This window comes from Salvelinus alpinus, chromosome 2, assembly GCF_045679555.1.
Source record: "Salvelinus alpinus chromosome 2, SLU_Salpinus.1, whole genome shotgun sequence".
In the NCBI taxonomy this organism is placed as follows: Eukaryota; Metazoa; Chordata; class Actinopteri; order Salmoniformes; family Salmonidae; genus Salvelinus; species Salvelinus alpinus.
This window is the reverse complement of record NC_092087.1, coordinates 66,242,128-66,263,983: the sequence shown is the minus strand read 5'-3', so window position 1 is coordinate 66,263,983 and position 21,856 is coordinate 66,242,128. Positions and strand designations below refer to the sequence as shown.

The window sequence follows — 21,856 nt, the reverse complement described above, 5'->3', positions numbered from 1 at the left end:
TAGCTAGCACAACTTCTACATCCGAAATAGTGATTCCAACAATAACAGTCAAGTTTAATCTTAGCAACCGTCTTAAACAAATGTCCAAACAACATGTAGGCCTGTTAGAACAACATTTATTATGACAGTAAGTTGAGATCCCGACTGAGTTCCCAAAAATATATACTACACTGCTCAAAAAAATAAAGGGAACACTTAAACAACACAATGTAACTCCAAGTCAATCACACTTCTGTGAAATCAAACTGTCCACTTAGGAAGCAACACTGATTGACAATAAATTTCACATGCTGTTGTGCAAATGGAATAGACAAAAGGTGGAAATTATAGGCAATTAGCAAGACACCCCCAAAAAAGGAGTGATTCTGCAGGTGGTGACCACAGACAACTTCTCAGTTCCTATGCTTCCTGGCTGATGTTTTGGTTACTTTTGAATGCTGGCGGTGCTCTCAGTCTAGTGGTAGCATGAGACGGAGTCTATAACCCACACAAGTGGCTCAGGTAGTGCAGTTCATCCAGGATGGCACATCAATGCGAGCTGTGGCAAAAAGGTTTGCTGTGTCTGTCAGCGTAGTGTCCAGAGCATGGAGGCGCTACCAGGAGACAGGCCAGTACATCAGGAGACGTGGAGGAGGCCGTAGGAGGGCAACAACCCAGCAGCAGGACCGCTACCTCCGCCTTTGTGCAAGGAGGTGCACTGCCAGAGCCCTGCAAAATGACCTCCAGCAGGCCACAAATGTGCATGTGTCAGCATATGGTCTCACAAGGGGTCTGAGGATCTCATCTCGGTACCTAATGGCAGTCAGGCTACCTCTGGCGAGCACATGGAGGGCTGTGCGGCCCAACAAAGTAATGCCACCCCACACCATGACTGACCCACCGCAAAACCGGTCATGCTGGAGGATGTTGCAGGCAGCAGAACATTCTCCACGGCGTCTCCAGACTCTGTCACGTCTGTCACATGTGCTCATGTGCTCAGTGTGAACCTGCTTTCATCTGTGAAGAGCACAGGGCACCAGTGGCGAATTTGCCAATCTTGGTGTTCTCTGGCAAATACCAAACGTCCTGCACGGTGCTGGGCTGTAAGCACAACCCCCACCTGTGGACGTCGGGCCCTCATACCACCCTCATGGAGTCTGTTTCTGACCGTTTGAGCAGACACATGCACATTTGTGGCCTGCTGGAGGTCATTTTGCAGGGCTCTGGCAGTGCACCTCCTTGCACAAAGGCGGAGGTAGCGGTCCTGCTGCTGGGTTGTTGCCCTCCTACGGCCTCCTCCACGTCTCCTGATGTACTGGCCTGTCTCCTGGTAGCGCCTCCATGCTCTGGACACTACGCTGACAGACACAGCAAACCTTTTTGCCACAGCTCGCATTGATGCGCCATCCTGGATGAACTGCACTACCTGAGCCACTTGTGTGGGTTGTAGACTCCGTCTCATGCTACCACTAGAGTGAGAGCACCGCCAGCATTCAAAAGTGACCAAAACATCAGCCAGGAAGCATAGGAACTGAGAAGTTGTCTGTGGTCACCACCTGCAGAATCACTCCTTTTTTGGGGGTGTCTTGCTAATTGCCTATAATTTCCACCTTTTGTCTATTCCATTTGCACAACAGCATGTGAAATTTATTGTCAATCAGTGTTGCTTCCTAAGTGGACAGTTTGATTTCACAGAAGTGTGATTGACTTGGAGTTACATTGTGTTGTTTAAGTGTTCCCTTTATTTTTTTGAGCAGTGTATATAAAAATACAAAACATTTATTGGTCCGATGGCCTACAAAAGGGTAGGCGGCCCACGGGCCGCCAGTTGCCCATTTCTGTATTAGACGAAGACAACCAGAGCAACATATAGCAGGGAGTTCCAATAAGATCAGGAAACTACAGACATGTTATATAGATAGCTGAAAATAACTGTTCATCATTTATTTTATTAGTCATCTGAGGGACCCTGCTAGAAAACATCACACAGAAGCAATTTCCAGTTTCGCTCATCACTAAACAGTCAATAGCCATGAAATCATAAAAGTACACTAAAACTATGTGTATGACATCACTAAATACTTTATAATAACAAACCAAATGTTAAATGTGGCGAAGTTGCCCTTTAACAGTGCTACCTTGTGGCAGAGAGACCTCACTCAAAAGTAAACCTGGGTTGTGTTCATTAGGCATACAAAAACTTATGAAACAGGTAGGGAGGTACTACCTAAACAATTTGCATGTTTTCCATTGCAATAGCCTGTGTCCTACTGAATACAACCCTGGCTTACTAAAACAAACTGGACATCCCCAGCCACACTGGCCTACAGTACCTAAGAACAGCCTCGTCCAGCTCCTGAGGCCTGTTGGTGGCTCCCATCACCAACACCCGTTCATCCCCACCAGATTGCACCTAAACACACACCCAAATAAATATTATTGGCAGCAACAGTTGCCTACGGAAAGTATTCAGACCCTTTATCCACATTTTGTTATGTTACAGCCTTATTCTAAAATGGATGAAATAGTTGTCCCCAATAACCCATAATGACAAAAAAATTATTTAAATGAAATATCACTATCAAGTATTCAGACCATTTACTCAGTACTTTGTTGAAGCACCTTTGGCAGCGATTACAGCATCAAGTCTTCGTGGGTATGACGCTATAAGCTTGGCAAACCTGTATTTGGGGAGTTTCTTCCATTCTTCTCTGCAGATCCTCTCAAGCGCTGTCAGGATGGATGGGAAGCATCTCTGCACAGCCATTTTCAGGTCTCTCCAGAGATGTTCGATTAGGTTCATGGCTCTGGCTGGGCCACTCAAGGACATTCAGAGACTTGTCCTAAAGCCACTCCTGCATTGTCTTGGCTGTGTGCCTAGGGTCATTGTCCTGTTAGAAGGTGAACCTTCGCCCCAGGTCCTGAGTGCTCTGGAGCAGGTTTTCATCAAGGATCTCTCTGTACTTTGCTCCGTTCATCTGTGCCTCGATCCTGACTAGTCTCCCGGTCCCTGCCCCTGAAAAACATCCCCACAGCCTGATGCTGCCACCCCCATGCTTCACCGTAGGGATGGTGCCATGTTTCCTCCAGACATTCAGGCCAAAGAGTTCAATATTGGTTTCATCATACCAAAGCATCTTGTTTCTCATGGTCTCAGAGTCTTTAGGTGCCTTTTGGCAAACTCCTAGAGGGCTGTCATGTGTCTCTTATGGAGGAGTGGCTTCCGTCTGGCCACACTACCATAAAGGCCTGATTGGTGGAGTGCTGCAGAGATGGCTGTCCTTCTGAAAGTTTCTCCCATCTCCACAGAGGAACTCTAGACCTCTGTCAGAGTGACCTCTCTGACCAAGGCCCTTCTCCCCCAATTTCTCAGTTTGCCCGGGCGGCCAGCACTAGGAAGAGTCTTGGTGGTTCCAAACTTCTTCCATTCAAGAATGATGGAGGCCATTGTGTTCGTGGGGACCTTCAATACTGCAGAAATGTTTTGGTTCCCTTCCCCAGATCTGTGCCTCAACACAATCCTGTCTCGGAGCATTTACGGACAATTCCTTGGACCTGATTTTTTCTCTGACATGCACTAACAACTGTGGGACCTTATATAGACAGTTGTGTGCCTTTCCAAATCATGTCCAATCAATTGAATTTACCACAGGTGGACTATCTGACTAGGTTTCCCCCTTTCCCTTTATCAAGTTATAGAAACATCTCAAGGATGATCAATGAAAACAGGATGCACCTAAGCTCAATTTCGAGTCTCATAGCAAAGTGTTCGAATACCTCTGTAAATAAGGTATTGTGTGTAGATTGCTGAGGAATTTGTTTTATTTATTCTAAAATGGATTAAGGCTGAAACTTAACAAAATGTGGAAAAAGTCAAGGGGTCTGAATACTTTCCGAAGGCACTGCATCTCTTGGACAGATTTAATGTGGAAGAGGCCAAATCTTTATGCAGGATATGGACGAGACAAAAAATCAATGTTCATTGGGCGCGTACACAGTTTAGCAGATGTTATAGCGAGTGCAGCGAAATGCTTGTTACTAGCTCCTAAACAGACATGGCCGGATGCAGGATGTGGCCATAACAGACAGAAATCCTCCAAGGACAAACATTGCACACACGCTCATGAACAAAATTAAAAACAGGTGACAAAATTAACACTGGAACACGGACGCGTGCATGCGCAGAAACACACACAGGGGAGACCTCCTTACCCCATCAAATTCAATCAAGAACTCGGTCTTCAGTCGTCTACTGGCATCATGCTCTCCCTCTCTCCTTTCACAGAGTAGACTGTCGATCTCATCTGTGTGGGGTAAGTAACAGTTGTCACAATCTGAATGGAATGGTCCCATTATCCTAGTATTCTATGCATAGTCGCACTCTCCGTTTCCACCAGTTATTAAATAGCAAAGTCTTGCCAATATCTGTGCTTATTATTAGATTGCAGGTAATGAAACATCATTATCATGACGTGCTTTCTTGACCAGTTCATTGCAGCTATGTATTCTTCTATCTAACAAAGTCAAAAGATACCTATGAAGATGATCGAGGGTTGCAGTTCTCTGGCGACGGCAAACAGAGCTCGCACCAGCTTCTCTCCCTCCCCCACCTACAGGGAAAGACCAAAAGAATAGCGAGTGAACTCTGAATAGTGAGTTTACTCTTTTTCTACAAGGGGCTACTTGAAATAACTGATATGTTTTTTTTTTCTACTAATAACTCGGTTGAATGCACTGACTAAGTTGCATTGGATAAGAGCATCTGCTCAATAACTAACATGCAAAGAAATGTAACAAATTAAAGTGTAAAGAGATCTTTACGCTGATAATGTACTCACATATTTCGAGGTCAAGCTGGCTGCACTTATGTTGAAGAATGTGGCGTTGGACTCCATGGCCACTGCTTTAGCCTATCAGTAAAATAAAAAAAGAGCTCAAATGTAAAATGCAGAACATTATACTTTTTTTTTTTAATTATCAAATAAATGCTCTCATTTTTTCCCCTACTCTTCACTTTAAAAAAAAATATTAACAGCATATCCATATTCCTGCGCTATAGAAACACCATTTGTTTTAATGCAGGTATGACACATTTTGGGAGATGCTAAACTACATTCATGATGGAAAAAGCAATTTTGTATGAAAGAAAAACACAAAAAATCAAGTCCCTGCAATTTTGCCTATCGGTCATAGTACTCCACTGTCAAAGTACACACCATGTAAAAAAAAATACAAAATAAATGTACTTACACATTTAGGCCTAAACCAATTCTACTCTTCGGCAAAGCACCTTGCAGTTGGAGGATTTCAAAACCAGCTAATCCAGTGAAAGGACTCTATCCACTGTCTATATTATAAGTATTATATTAGTCTTGTATTATAAAGATTTTACAAATGTATCGTTTTGTGTGTTTTCTATGATAATGGTTAAGCTATTTCATGATCACTTGTGGTCTTTGTGAGCCCAACCAAGACCCCCTCTACAGTCGTGGCCAAAAGTTTTGAGAATGACACAAATATTAATTTCCACAAAGTTTGCTGCTTCCGTGTCTTTAGATAATTTTGTCAGATGTTACTATGGAATACTGAAGTATAATTACAAGCATTTCATAAGTGTCAAAGGCTTTTATTGACAATTACATGAAATTGATGCAAAGAGTCAATATTTGCAGTGTTGACCCTTCTTTTTCAAGACCTCTGCAATCCGCCCTGGCATGCTGTCAATTAACTTCTGGGCCACATCCTGACTGATGGCAGCCCATTCTTGCATAATCAATGCTTGGAGTTTGTCATAATCTGTGGGTTTTTGTTTGTCCACCCGTCTCTTGAGGATTGACCACACGTTCTCAATGGGATTAAGGTCTGGGGAGTTTCCTGGCCATGGTCCCTAAATATCAATGTTTTGTTCCCCGAGCCAATTAGTTATCATTTTTGCCTTATGGCAAGGTGCTCCATCATGCTGGAAAAGGCATTGTTCGTCACCAAACTGTTCCTGGATGGTTGGAAGAAGTTGCTCTCAGAGGATGTTTTGGTACCATTCTTTATTCATGGCTGTGCTCTTAGGCAAAATTGTGAGTGAGCCCACTCCCTTGGCTGAGAAGCAACCCCACACATGAATGATCTCAGGATGCTTTACTGTTGGCATGACACAGGACTGATGGTAGCGCTCACCTTGTCTTCTCCGGACAAGCTTTTTTCCGGATGCCCCAAACAATCGGAAAGGGGATTCAGAGAAAATGACTTTACCCCAGTCCTCAGCAGTCCAATCCCCGTACCTTTTGCAGAATATCAGTCTGTCCCTGATGTTTTTCCTGGAGAGAAGTGGCTTCTTTGCTGCCCTTCCTGACACCAGGCCATCCTCCAAAAGTCTTCGCCTCAGTTTGCGTGCAGATGCACTCACACCTGCCTGCTGCCATTCCTGAGCAAGCTCTGTACTGGTGGTGCCCCGATCCCACAGCTGAATCAACTTTAGGAGACGGTCCTGGCGGTTGCTGGACTTTCTTGGGCGCCCTGAAGCCTTCTTCACAACAATTGAACCGCTCTCCTTGAAGTTCTTGATGATCCGATAAATGGTTGATTTAGGTGCAATCTTACTGGCAGCAATATCCTTGCCTGTGAAGCCATTTTTGTGCAAAGCAATGATGACGGCACGTGTTTCCTTGCAGGTAACCATGGTTGACAGAGGAAGATTAATGATTCCAAGCACCACCCTCCTTTTGAAGCTTCCAGTCTGTTATTCGAACTCAATCAGCATGACAGAGTGATCTCCAGCCTTGTCCTCGTCAACACTCACACCTGTGTTAACGAGAGAATCACTGACATGATGTCAGCTGGTCCTTTTGTGGCAGGGCTGAAATGCAGTGGAAATGTTTTTTTGGGGATTCAGTTTATTTGTATGGCAAAGAGGGACTTTGCAATTAATTGCAATTCATCTGATCACTCTTCATAACATTCTGGAGTGTATGTAAATTGCCATCATACAACCTGAGGCGGCAGACTGTGAAAATTAATATTTGTGTAATTCTCAAAACTTTTGGCCACGACTGTACTAATCATTTCTCATTGGGTCTCTTGCCAATACCAAATGGTACTGCACCATACTCACCAGCATCGTCTTTCCGTTGCCAGGAGGACCGAAGAGCAGAAGGCCTCGTGCTGGAGCCCTCAAGCCTGTAAACAACTTGAAAAAGCAACATCTACTCAGCACTGGATTCATGAAGTTCAAAATTACAGAGCCTATCGGAATCAATAAGTGACTGATTTAACATTTACTGTATTTGGTATTTTTTTAGGATCCCCATTAGCTGTTGCAAAAGCAGCAGCTACTCTTCCTGGGGTCCACACAAAACATGAAACATAATACAGAATGACATAATACAGAACATCAATAGACAAGAACAGCTCAAGGACTGAACTACATACATTTTGAAACCAGATTTGCTGTTTATTTGAGCAATATATGATGGAAGGAAGTTCCATGCAATAAAGGGCTCTATTTAATACTGTACGCTTTCTTGAATTTGTTCTGGATTTGGGGACTGTAAAAAGACCCCTGGTGGCATGTCTGGTGGGATAAGTGTGTGTGTCAGAGCTGTGTGTAAGTTGACTAGGCAAACAATTTGGGATTTTCAACACATTAAATGTTTCTTATAAAAAGAAGAAGTGATGCAGTCAGTCTCTCCTCAACTCTTAGCCCAGAGAGACTGGCATGCATAGTATTTATATCAGCCCTCTGATTACAATGAAGAGCAGAACATGGACACACATGCTGTGTTTAATTGCCATTGGCATAAAGTCACCCAACATCAATGTAAAAGATTGGTGAGAGCATGCCAAGACACATGAAAGCTGCGATTGAAAATCAGGGTTATTCCACCAAATATTGATTTCTGAACTTCCTAAGTTAAAACATTAGTATTATGTTGTTTAAAAATTAATATGAACTTATTTTCTTTGCATTATTCAAGGTCTGACAACACTGCATATATTTTTGTTCTTTTGACCAGTTGTCATTTTCTACAAATAAATGCTCTAAATGACAATATTTTTATTTGGAATTTGGGAGAAATGTTGTCAGTAGTTTATAGAATAAAACTAAAATGTTCATTTTACCCAAACACATACCTATAAATAGTAAAACTTGGGTCTCTTAATTTTTTCCAAAGCTGTAGAAAGCTCTTAAATCCACGATATGGCAGAGGTTGAAAAGCCATAACACATACGTTTTTTTTTTAACAGTACAGCTCCCACAATCCTCTTATTCTCAATTTCTTTCAACCAATCGTCATTTGTGTCAGTGCAGTACATGTTGAGTGCCCTTCTCTATAAGCATGCTGAAAGTCTGTTGTTAATTTATTTACAGAGAAATACATACATTATAAAGTGGGTAAAACAGTACGTAAACATTACTAAAGTGACCAGTGTTCAATGACTATGTACATACAGTTGGACAGCAGTCACTAAGGTGCAGAGTAGAGTACCAGGTGGTAGCCCGCTAGAACAGTGGGTAAGGTTCAGGGCAGGGTACTGGGCAGAGGCCGACTAGTGGTGACTGTTTGATGGCCTGGAGATAGAAGCTGTTTTTCAGTCTCTCTGCCCCGGCTTTGATCCACCTGTATGGTCTCCGGCTTTCTAGATGGTAGCGGGGTGAACAGGCCGTGGCTCGGGTGGCTGAGGTCCTTGATCTTCATGGCCTTTCTGTGACACCAGATGCTGTAGATGTCCTGGAGGCCAGGCAGTGGCCCCGGTGATGCGTTGGACTCATCGCACCACCCTCTGGAGAGCCCAGTGGATGGTGCAATTGCCGTACCAGGCGGTGATACAGCCCGACAAGATGCTCTCAATGGTCCATCTGTAGAAGTTTGTGAGGATCCTAGGTGCCAAGGCGAATTTCTTCAGCCTCCTGAGGTTGAAGAGGCACTGTTGCGCATTCTTCACCACGCCGTGGGAGACCATTTCAGGTTGTCAGTGATGCTGCATGCTGACCCTCTCCACTGCGACCCCATCGATATTTCCTGGCACCACTCTGCCAGGGCTCTCACCTCATCGTTGTTGGTAAATCAGGCCTACCACTCTTGTTGTAACATGACTGAACATGGTGTTAATCGCCCGCAAATCGTTTAAGAATGGCTCGCGACACGGTCTATGAATGTAAAATCCGGCCTCGCCAAAGGAGATGCATCCAGCTGCAGTGCCAATGCGCAATAGACGAAAAAAAACGTAGCACCAGTAATATGATCAACGTTTGTAATAATGGTGCAACCGAAAGCTTTTTTTCTCTACGGCACATGGAAACAGTGGTACAGCCAAGCCTAACCATTACAACAATTATTATCTGGCTGATTCTTTTTGTAGGTGCACCAGTGCGCCAAAATAAAAAATAATTCCCAGTTGAACAGCAAAATAGGCTCTCCTATGAAGCTTGAACACATGTACTCGTATCCACGGTTCCCCCCTTATTCATTATGATTGAAAAAGGCAAAACCGATCCTAGATCAGCACTCATACTCTGAGACACTTTTGTAGGCCGTTATTGTAAATAAGAATTTGTTCTTAACTGACTTGCCTAGTTGTTAGGAATTTTGTTAATAAATAGTTAAAACAAATTCTAGCTTTAGATAAAACTATAACTAATTGAACTCTGCACGCCTGGTGAAAAGAGATTTGTGTTGTGGGTTATAAAGTAAGCAGAAAGGGTCATTAAACTATGGTTGAACTGACCCAACTTAGCCCTGAGATGTTTAGATAAGCCTGTGGGTAACTTTTTAGGTCTTCCATTATCTTGAGTTGTCTGCTAAAGTGGTAATAAATTATAGTGAGCCTTCAGGATAATTGATTATATTGTGTGTCATGTGTGTGCGCTGTGAAGTTGGAATGAACTTTTGAACCTGTTTTCTATTTGTCAGGACAATGAGACTTATTCTGTAACCTATGACGTCATATCTTGTATGTAAACTGTTGTTTATGATCAAATGGCAGCGTGCTCCGAGAATAAACACTATTATCTAATTTTAATAAGACCGTATCCTGTCTATTTTATGTTAATAAGTATCTTACAAATTCTTATAAATAGACAGATTGAATTTAATTAATGAGTATATTAGAGGAATTATTTAATTCCACTAACACTAGTTAAATAATGGTTAAATCAACAAACAAACAAAAAATACAGACCGTTATGTTAGGACTGCCCACATTAACAGTTGCGGCTCTTTTTTTTTTTCTTCTGACAGGTGATACTTTGTAAGAGGCTGCCCATAACAGCCTTTGAAAAGACTACCATATACAGTCGTGGCCAAAAGTTTTGAGAATGACACAAATATACATTTTCACAAAGTCTGCTGCCTCAGGTTGTATGATGGCAATTTGTATACACTCCAGAATGTTATGAAGAGTGATCAGATGAATTGCAATTAATTGCAAAGTCCCTCTTTGCCATGCAAATAAACTGAATCCCCCAAAACATTTCCACTGCATTTCAGCCCTGCCACAAAAGGACCAGCTGACATCATGTCAGTGATTCTCTTGTTAACACAGGTGTGAGTGTTGACGAGGACAAGGCTGGAGATCACTCGATCATGCTGATTGAGTTCGAATAACAGACTGGAAGCTTCAAAAGGAGGGTGGTGCTTGGAATCATTGTTCTTCCTCTGTCAACCATGGTTACCTGCAAGGAAACACGTGCCGTCATCATTGCTTTACACAAAAAGGGCTTCATAGGCAAGGATATTGCTGCCAGTAAGATTGCACTTAAATCAACCATTTATCGGATCATCAAGAACTTCAAGGAGAGCGGTTCAATGGTTGTGAAGAAGGCTTCAGGGCGCCCAAGAAAGTCCAGCAAGGGCCAGGACCGTCTCATAAAGTTGATTCAGCTGCAGGATCGGGGCACCACTAGTACAGAGCTTGCTCAGGAATGGCAGCAGGCAGGTATGAGTGCATCTGCACGCACAGTGAGGCGAAGACTTGGAGGATGGCCTGGTGTCAAGAAGGGCAGCATAGAAGCCACTTCTCTCCAGGAAAAACATCAGGGACAGACTGATATTCTGCAAAAGGTACAGGGATTGGACTGCTGAGGCAAAGTCATTTTCTCTGATGAATCCCCTTTCCGATTGTTTGGGGCATCCCGAAAAAAAGCTTGTCCGGAGAAAACAAGATGAGCGCTACCATCAGTCCTGTGTCATGCCAACAGTAAAGCATCCAGAGACCATTCATGTGTGGGGTTGCTTCTCAGCCAAGGGAGTTGGCTCACTCACAATTTTGCCTAAGAACACAGCCATGAAAAAAGAATGGTACCAACACATCCTCAGAGAGCAACTTCTCCCAACCATCCAGGAACAGTTTGGTGACGAACAATGCCTTTCCCAGCATGATGGAGCACCTTGCCATAAGGAAAAAGTGATAACTAAGTGGCTCGGGGAACAAAACATAGATATTTTGGGTCCGTGGCCAGGAAACTCCCCAGACCTTAATCCCATTGAGAACTTGTGGTCAATCCTCAAGAGACGGGTGGACAAACAAAAACCCACAGATTATGACAAACTCCAAGCATTGATTTTGCAAGAATGGGCTGCCATCAGTCAGGATGTGGCCCAGAAGTTAATTGACAGCATGCCAGGGCAGATTGCAGAGGTCTTGAAGCAGCAAACTTTGTGGAAATTAATATCTGTGTCATTCTCAAAACTTTTGGCCACGACTGTACACTCCATGGTCAAGTGAGTTGCTGTTCCTCTCTAATCTCACCTCTGGCCTCAGTGCAGGCAGGATGACTATTTCCTGTAGGGCCTGCTTAGCCAGCTCCTGGCCAGCAACGTCCTCAAACCTCACAGATGAGCCACTGGAACACACACACACACACGAGACTGGTCTGAGTGCTCATTCCCATACAGAAATATAGACATACTCAACTCTGCTTGGGTTGTGTTAATTAAACAGCAAAGACAGACTGAAACAGGCAGGCTGGACTTTTCAGTGTAAAAACGTTATAAAAAGTGTTGCATTGGTGTGCCCTATTGAACACCACCCACGTCAAGCAGTCAACCTCTATTGCGTTCCAAACTGAGACATCTTGCAAAGAACATGCTTTATGTCCAGTGAATAATACACAAGACACCCCCCTAATCATTGTCTCTCACCTGTCTATGATCTCGCTGAGGATGAGGTTGGCAAGCTTGCTGTCCACATTCTTCAAGTTCTTCATGTCCCTCTTCTTCAGTGGGGACATGGATGTGGGAGTGGTGGTGGTGGTGGGTTTACAGTTTTGCCGGTTGCCCGCTTTACTCTATAACAAAAAGAACCATAACTTCAGATTTGGTTACGATTTTCAACAAGCTAATCTCTTGTGATGATGATTGGAAATGCTCCTATTTTCTTCTTATGTTTGTCAATTTTGTCTTCCCTTCAATAAAAATGGATACAGACTGGAGATGTTCTTTTAGTATAATGTTTTTCTTTATAGTCCATGGCTATAGTGCTAGTCTAGAATCAGTTATTCCTTTTAGAGCATAATGAATAAGATTACATGAACATGGAGGAACTGATCCTAAATCAGCATTCCTACTCTGAGACATTATCAATTATGGGCCCTGGACTCTTGATTCGATGTGGAGTTAGTTAAGGAAAGACAATCTGGGTCTCACCTTGTTTCTGTTGGACTGTGGGGCCAGTCTGTGCTGTGTGGGACTGCTGGAGGGCCCATTGAAGCTGGGGGAGCGCTGGAGGCCCCCGTGGCCTGCCGCCAAGGTTTTTTTAGGCGTATGCTTTGGTCGTGGGAGGGAGTGACTGGAGTGAGTAGTCAGGGAGTCCCTCTTTTTGGGTACGGCTCCACTTACTGCCAAGAGCAAGGAGACTGTTAGAACCATCGAGATATATTAGCGAGTATTTTTACAGTATGGTAGGTTAGGACATTTAATTAAGCTATGCGTGAGCTAATGTCCCTTCAATGGAAGCATATGATTCTCCAGGCCTGATTTAGTCTTAGACTGCGTGAAAGATGAAATAAGAAAAAACAGGAAAAGTCAGGAAAAGTAGGATATTGGTTTGGAGGTAGATCAATTTCAATGATGTAAACTCAGCAAAAAAAGAAACGTTCTCTCACTGTCAACTGTGTTTATTTTCAGCAAACTTAACATGTGTAAATATTTGTATGAACATAACAAGATTCAACACCTGAGACAAACTGAACAAGTTCCACAGACATGTGACTAACAGAAATGGAATAATGTGTCCCTGAACAAAGGGGGGGGTCAAAATCAAAAGTAACAGTCAGTATCTGGTGTGGCCACCAGCTGCATTAAGTATGGCAGTGCAGTGAGATGTTACCCCACTCTTCCACCAAGGCACCTGCAAGTTCCCAGACATTTCTGGGGGGAATGCCCTAACCCTCACCCTCTGATCCAACAGGTGCTCAATGGGATTAAGATCCGGGCTCTTTGCTTGCCATGGTAGAACACTGACATTCCTGTCTTGCAGGAAATCAAGCACAGAACGAGCAGTATGGCTGGTGGCATTGTCATGCTGGAGGGTCATGTCAGGATGAGCCTGCAGGAAGGGTACCACACGAGGGAGGAGGATGTCTTCCCTGTAACGCACAGCGTTGAGATTGCCTGCAGTGACAACAAGCTCAGTCCGATGATGCTGTGACACACCGCCCCAGACCATGACGGACCCTCCAACTCCAAATCGATCCCGCTCCAGAGTACAGGCTTCGGTGTAATGCTCTTCCTCCGACGATAAACGCGAATCCGAACATCACCCCTGGTGAGACAAAAGCGTGACTCGTCAGTGAAGAGCACTTTTTGCCAGTCCTGTCTGGTCCAGCGACGGTGGGTTTGTGCCCATAGGCGACGTTGTTGCCGGTGATGTCTGGTGAGGACCTGCCTTACAACAGGCCTACAAGCCCTTAGTCCAACCTCTCTCAGCCTATTAAGAACAGTCTGAGCACTGATGGAGGGATTGTGCGTTCCTGGTGTAACTCGGGCAGTTGTTGTTGCCATCCTGTACCTGTCCCGCAGGTGTGATGTTCGGATGTACCGATCCTGTGCAGGTGTTGTTACACGTGGTCTGCCACTGCGAGGACGATCAGCTGTCCGTCCTGTCTCCCTGTAACCTGTCTTAGGCGTCTCACAGTATGGACATTGCAATTTATTGCCCTGGCCACATCTGCAGTCCTCATGCCTCCTTGCAGCATGCCTAAGGCACGTTCACGCAGATGAAGGAACCCCCGCTGGGATTCTCTGCCTCTAACCCTATTACAGGGGCTGAGTCACTGGCTTACTGGTGCTCTTTCATGCCGTCCCTGGGAGGGGTGCGTCACTTGAGTGGGTTGAGTTACTGACGTGATCTTCCTGTCTGGGTTGGCGCCCCCCCTTGGTTTGTGCTGTGGTGGAGATCTTTGTGGGCTATACTCGGCTTTGTCTCAGGATTGTAAGTTGGTGGTTAAAGATATCCCTCTAGTGGTGTGGGGGCTGTGCTTTGGCAAAGTGGGTGGGGTTATATCCTTCCTGTTTGGCCCTGTCCGGGGGTTTCTTCTGATGGGGCCACAGTGTCTCCTGACCCCCCCTGTCTCAGCCTCCAGTATTTATGCTGCAGTAGTTTGTGTCGGGGGGCTAGGGTCAGTTGGTTATACCTGGAGTACTTCTCCTATCTTATCCAGTGTCCTGTGTGAATTTAAGTATGCTCTCTCTAATTCTCTCGTTCTCTCTTTCTTTCTCTCTCTCGGAGAACCTGAGCCCTAGGACCATACGTCACGGCAAACCGGGCATGATGACTCCTTGCTGTCCCCAGTCCGCCTGGCCTTGCTGCTATTCCAGTTTCAACTGCTGTTTTCAACTCTTAATGATCGGCTATGAAAAGCCAACTGACATTTATTCCTGATTATTATTTGACCATGCTTGTCATTTATGAACATTTTGAAAATCTTGGCTCTCTCTAATTCTCTCCTTCTCTCTTTCTTTCTCTCTCTCTCTCGGAGGACCTGAGCCCTAGGACCATACGTCAGGACTACCGGGCATGATGACTCCTTGCTGTCCCCAGTCCACCTGGCCTTGCTGCTATTCCAGTTTCAACTGTTCTGCCTGCGGTTATGGAACCGCCACCTGTCCCAGACCTGCTATTTTCAACTCTTAATGATCGGCTATGAAAAGCCAACTGAAAATTATTCATGATTATTATTTGACCATGCTTGTCACTTATGAACATTTTGAACATCTTGGCATAGTTCTGTTATAATCTCCACCCAGCACAGCCAGAAGAGGACTGGCCACCCCTCATAGCCTGGTTCCTCTCTAGGTTTCTTCCTAGGTTTTGGCCTTTCTAGGGAGTTTTTCCTAGCCACCGTGCTTCTACACCTGCATTGCTTGCTGTTTGGGGTTTTAGGCTGGGTTTCTGTACAGCACTTCGAGATATTAGCTGATGTACGAAGGGCTATATAAAATAAACTTGATTTGATTTGATGAGCAGGGACCCTGGGCATCTTTCTTCTGGTGCTTTTTCAGTCAGTAGAAAGGCCTCTTTAGTGTCTTAAGTTTTCATAACCGTGACCTTAATTGCCTACTGTCTGTAAGCTGTTATTGTCTTAACGACCATTCCACAGGTGCATGTTCATTAGTTGTTTATGGTTCATTGAACAAGCATGGGAAACAGTATTTAAACCCTTTACAATGAAGATCTGTGAAGTTATTTGGATTTTAATTAATTATCTTTGAAAGACAGGGTCTTGAAAAAGGGACATTTCTTTTTTTGCTGAGTTTATGAAGAGACTAAAGCCAGAAAAACTGGAATTCCTGAATAATCAGGAACAATGACACCCCTGAAAACACTCATAAGAAACCAGTCATGACACCTGAAAGCAGATTCCCGGTAGCACCCACCTGAGCGTAGATAACCGTTATGGTATGACTGGTTTGAGCTCTCTGCATAGATGTCTCTCTGAGCTGGCCCTGAACGCAGCTTTTCTACACAACAGGAATGACAATAACAACAAAAACAAAATTGGGAAAGGGAATAGGAGAATCGGAGAAGGGAGGGAAAAGGAGAAGAAAAGGAAATTATATTTGAAATAAACAAATAAAATAAGGGGCGCCTACGCCATGACTCTTTGAATGGGGGACGAACAGCAATGTTTTGGGATGGTGCCTAAGTTAAGTTGTCATGCCACATCCAAGAATGAGGCATATGGGATGATGCTGAGAGGATTGTCAACATTTCAGTGTCGAGGCAGCAAAGCCAAACATAGCAGCCATGTCCAACCAGGACGAATCAAACACCAAGAGTAGGGTGTCGTGTTTATTAGGGAAATGTTTTCAAATGTTCTGCAACGCAAAGGGAAAATTAGCATTTCTTATTGGACAAGTCTAGGTTTGTTATCTTAGGTTTTGTGCCGAATGAACATGATTCAGGATAATGTTGTAGCCAGCTGTAGAATGACAAGAAGCTTCTGAAACAACTTTGGGGGACTGCTGAGTGGATTTTTACCATCATTTACAAATTCTATCATTTAAAGTATTAAAACATGTTTTGGGGTGTCCATTACAGGTTTAATAAAAAGGCAAAGGAGTATTTAGGGCAATAATCCCTTTTGGTGCATAAAGGACATTGTAGTTTGGAAGTCATGTGATGTCAATACAAAAAGTATGTACGTGAATTTACACTGAGTGTACAAAACATTAGGAACACCTTCCTAATATTGAGTTGTCTCCCCTTTTGCCCTCAGAACAGCCTGAATTCGTCAGGGCATGGACTACAAGGTGTAAAAAGAGTACCACAGGGATGCTGGCCCATGTTGACTCCAATGCTTCCCACAGTTGTGTCAAGTTGGCTGGATGTCCCCTGGGTGGTGGACCATTCTTTATTTTATTTGCCCCCTTTTCTCCCCAATTTTGTGGCATCCAATTGGTAGTTACAGTCTTGTCTCATTGCTACAACTCCCGTACGGACTCAGGAGAGGCGAAGGTTGAGAGCCGTGCATCCTCTGAAACACAACCCAACCAAGCAGCACTGCTTCTTGACACAATGCCCACTTAACCCGGAAGCCAGCCGCACCAATGTGTCGGAGGAAACACCGTACACCTGGCGACCGTGTCAACGTGCACTGCGCCTGGCCCGCCACAAGAGTCGCTAGTGCACGATGGGACAAGCACATCCCTGCCGGCCCTGGTGGACCATTCTTGATACACACGGGAAACTGTTGAGCGTGGAAAACACAGCAGCATTGCAGTTCTTGACACACTCAAACCGGTGCGCCTGGCAGCTACTACCATACCGTGTTCAAAGGCACTTACATATTTTGTCTTGCCCATTCACCCTCGGAACGGCACACATACAGAATCCATGTCTCTCTGAAAAAAATCCTTCTTTAACCTGTCTCCTCCCTTCATCTACACTGATGGAAGTGGATTTAACAAATGACATCAATAAAGGATCATAGCTTTCACTGGATTCCCCTGGTCAGTCTATGTCATGGAAATGTTTTGTACACTCAGTGTATTCAGGCTTTACATGTTTTTTCTCCAAGAGATACAAAGCTATGGAGCGATTTCAGTGCCAACAGCAATTGTATTTGAATTCCATTTTTTTTTTTTTTTTGAATTTGTAATCGACAAATTGAATGAATAATTGAATTTTGTTTTAAAATTATATTTCAATTTAATTGAATATTCAATTTCAATATTTATGCATTCATTGTCTTGTGTACGAAGTTAAACTATAATTTCAAGTTGATCAAAGTTTCATATATTCAACTTCTCAGATGCATTCAGATTCCCCCAAAAATATTCAGCCCTCTAAATTCTGATTCAAAACCAGAGACAACATCATGTTACTTTGCCAGCCAGGAATGGTATAGGAGAACAGACAGAATCAAACTCTCTCTGTGGTAAATAGAAGCGTCTGGTGGTTTCTAAAGCCAATGTGGCATGTTAGGCTCCCGAGTGGCACAGTGGTCTAAGACACTGCATCTCAGTGCAAGAGGCGTCACTGGTTCGAATCCAGGCTGCATCACATCTGGCAGTGATTGGGAGTCCCATAGGGCGGCGCACAATTGGCCCAGCGTCGTCCAGGGTTTGGACGGAGTAGGCCGTCATTGTAAATAAGAATTTGTTCTTAACTGACTTGCCTAGTAAAATAAATGTTTCATTTATTTTCTTCCTATGAATTTTGCTCTAGCGTTTGGGCTATAAAATATTACCTTGGGGATGTCATTTTGGTGTCAATTGTATTGTAAATAAGAATATAATATTTTTCTAAACAGATCTATATTAATGTGGATGCTACCGTGAATAATGATGAGTTAGAAAGTTAGAGGCATAAATATTGTACCCCCCCAAAAAATGCTAACCTCACCTGTTATTGTAATGGTGAGAGGTGATCATGTCTCAGGGGTATGAGATTTGTGCCTCTAACTTTCTCACTCATCAATATTCACGATTCATTCAGGATTATCCGTAATCATGGTGGCATCCACATTAATGTAGAAGTGTGATGTGACAATGGTGGTGGGCCTGATCACCAACAAAGATGAGACAGCTTTTAGGGAGGAGGTCAGAGACCTGGCAGTGTGGTGCTAGGACAACAACCTCTCCCTCAATGTGGACAAAACAAAGAAGTTTATCGTGGACTACAGGAAACAGAGGGCCAAACATGCCCTCATTCACATCGACGAGGCTGTAGCGGAGCGGGTCGTGAGCTGCAAGTTTCTCGGTGTGCACATCGCTAAGGACCTATCATGGTCCAAACACACCAACACAGTTGTGAAAAAGGAACGACAACGCCTCTTCCCCCTCAGGAGGCTGAAAAGATTTGTCATGGGCCCTCAGATCCTCAAATTGAGGGCATCTTGATTGGCTGCATCGGCATCCGACGGCAAGGGGCTACAGAGGGTAGTGCGTACGGCCCAGTACATCACTGGGGTCAAACTCCCTGCCACCCAGGACCTCTATACCAGGCGGTGTCAAAGGAAGACCCTAAAAATGTTCAAAGACTCCAGCCACCCAAGTCACAGCAAGTGGTACCACAGCACTAAATCTGGGACCAAAAGGCTCCTGAACAGCTTCTACACCCCCAAGCCATACGACTGTTAAATAGTTAAGCAAATAGCTACCCGAACTATCTGCATTGACCCTTTTTGCACTAACTATTTTTCACTCTATGCACACACAGTGGACTCTAACCACACTCACACATATAGTACTTACACTCCAACACACAACACGCACACACACACTGCTGCTACAGTCTTATCTATCCTGTTGCCTAGTCACTTTGCCCCTACCTATATGTACATGCAGTATCTACCTCAATTTCCTCGTACCCTGCACATCCACTTGTACTGGTACCCCGTGTATATAGCCAAGCTATCATTGCGTATTTATTCCCCATTGTACAGTCGTGGCCAACAGTTTTGAGAATGACACAAATATAAATGTTCTAAGTTTGCTGCCTCAGTTTGTATGATGGCAATTTGCATATACTCCAGAATGTTATGAAGAATGATCAGATTAATTGCAAAGTCCCTCTTTGCCATGCAAATTAACTGAACCCCCCAAAAACATTTCCACTGCATTTCAGCCCTGCCACAAAAGGACCAGCAATGATTCTCTCGTTAACACAGGTGTGAGTGTTGACTAGGACAAGGCTGGAGCTCACTCTGTCATGCTGATTGAGTTCGAATAACAGACTGGAAGCTTCAAAAGGAGGGTGGTGATTGGAATCATTGTTCTTCCTCTGTCAACCATGGTTACCTGCAAGGAAACACGTGCCGTCATCATTGCTTTGCACAAAAAAGGGCTTCACAGGCAAGGATATTGCTGCCAGTAAGATTGCACCTAAATCAACCATTTATCAGATCATCAAGAACTTCATGGAGAGTGGTTCAATTGTTGTAAAGAAGGCTTCAGGGCGCCCAAGAAAGTCCAGCAAGCACCAGGACCGTCTCCTAAAGTTGATTCAGCTGCGGGATCGGGGCACCACCAGTATAGAGCTTGCTCAGGAATGGCAGCAGGCAGGTGTGAGTGCATCTGCACGCACAGTGAGGCGAAGACTTTTGGAGGATGGCCTGGTGTCAAGGAGGGCAGCAAATAAGCCACTTCTCTCCAGGAAAAACATCAGGGACAGACTGATCTTCTGCAAAAGGTACAGGGATTGGACTGCTGAGGACTGGGGTAAAGTCATTTTCTCTGATGAATCCCCTTTCCGATTGTTTGGGGCATCCGGAAAAAAGCTTGTCCGGAGAAGACAAGGTGAGCGCTACCATCAGTCCTGTGTCATGCCAACAGTAAAGCATCCAGAGACCATTCATGTGTGCGGTTGCTTCCCAGCCAAGGGAGTTGGCTCACTCACAATTTTGCCTAAGAACACAGCCAGGAATAAAGAATGGTACCAACACATCCTCAGAGAGCAACTTCTCCAAACCATCCAGGAACAGTTTGGTGACGAACAATGCCTTTCCCAGCATGATGGAGCACCTTGCCATAAGGAAAAAGTGATAACTAAGTGGCTCAGGGATCAAAACATTGATATTTTGGGTCCATGGCCAGGAAACTCTCCAGACCTTAATCCCATTGAGAACTTGTGGTCAATCCTCAAGAGGCGGGGGGACAAACAAAACCCCACAAATTCTGACAAACTCCAAGCATTGATTATGCAAGAATGGGCTGCAGGATGTGGCCCAGAAGTGAATTGACAGCATGTCAGGGCATGTCAGGGCGGATTGCAGAGGTCTTGAAAAAGACCTCTTCATGTAATTGTCAATTAAAGTCTTTGACAGTTATGAAATGCTTATAATTATACTTCAGTATTCCATAGTAACATCTGACAAAAATATCTAAAGACACTAAAGCAGCAAACTTTGTGAAAATTAATATTTGTGTCATTCTCAAAACTTTTGGCCACGACTGTACTATTTTACATTTTTTAAATTGTATTCTGCATTGTTGGGAAGGGCCCGTAAGTAAGCATTTCAATGGTAGTCTACACCTCTTTACAAAGGAAGTGACAATTAAAATTGGATTTGATTTCAATATTGAACTTGAATATTCAATTAAATTGAAATCGAATTTTAAAACTGAAAAACTTGTTATACAAATTCAAAATGATTGAATTCAAATACAATTTCTGTTGGCACTGAAATCAGTCCATATAAAGCTAACAGACATGCTATATCTAAGCTAACATGAAAAGCAACAAATGTCACACAATAAAACAATGTCCTGCCACGCATTCAACATGTATGCAGCCGTTCAGAAGGTGCCATGCGGTATCAACATGCACACGGAAGGCAAGACATTCAAAAATGTGTCCAAATGCTTGATTCTCACCTAAAAGCTCCAGGCGATCCTTTGCCATGATCAGATTGGTGATCATCTTGGCCTGTAGACGTTTATCACGTTCATATTTCTCGCCTGGAAGAGAAGAGAGAATAAAAACAAATCTATTAGTAAAATAGCAGTTTTCATCCTTGGAGAACTCTGCTGTAGCAAAGGATAAAACAACTCCAGTCTTAGAGCTACTGGGTATGCAGGTTTTTGTTCCAGCCCAGCAGCCACAAACTAGGTGATTACAATAATCAGCTGAGCATGGTCTTCAATCAGGACCACAGTTAGCTGAACCATGTGTGTTAACGCTAGGCCGAATTAAAACCCTGCATATCACTAGCTCTCCGGCACCAGAGATGTTAAGGAAATCTGCACTACAGTCGTGGCCAAAAGTTTTGAGAATGACCCAAATATTAATTTCCACAAAGTTTGCTGCCTCAGTGTCTTTAGATATTTTTGTCAGATGTTACTATGGAATACTGAAGTATAATTACAAGCATTTCATAAGTGTCAAAGGCTTTTATTGACAATTACATGAAGCTGATGCAAAGAGTCAATATTTGCAGCGT

General features: G+C 43.8%; 1 protein-coding gene across 4 annotated transcripts in view; it reads right to left on the bottom strand.

Moving 5' to 3' along the window:
* The window catches only part of LOC139567023 (spastin-like), a 44,389-nt gene that overhangs the window by 14,377 nt on the left and 8,156 nt on the right, over positions 1-21,856 (bottom strand). Inside the window, exons 3-12 of one of the 4 annotated variants that reach the window (XM_071388447.1) lie at positions 21,291-21,374; positions 15,849-15,932; positions 12,618-12,808; positions 12,114-12,259; positions 11,722-11,815; positions 7,085-7,159; positions 4,818-4,889; positions 4,514-4,589; positions 4,192-4,283; positions 2,313-2,392 (exon numbers count right to left, since the gene is read on the bottom strand). In XM_071388447.1, coding sequence (XP_071244548.1) covers positions 2,313-2,392; positions 4,192-4,283; positions 4,514-4,589; positions 4,818-4,889; positions 7,085-7,159; positions 11,722-11,815; positions 12,114-12,259; positions 12,618-12,808; positions 15,849-15,932; positions 21,291-21,374 — 994 coding nt within the window. The remainder of the gene's footprint in view (positions 1-2,312; positions 2,393-4,191; positions 4,284-4,513; positions 4,590-4,817; positions 4,890-7,084; positions 7,160-11,721; positions 11,816-12,113; positions 12,260-12,617; positions 12,809-15,848; positions 15,933-21,290; positions 21,375-21,856) is intronic. The other 3 variants (XR_011673212.1, XM_071388452.1, XM_071388461.1) reach the window with 3 other exon arrangements.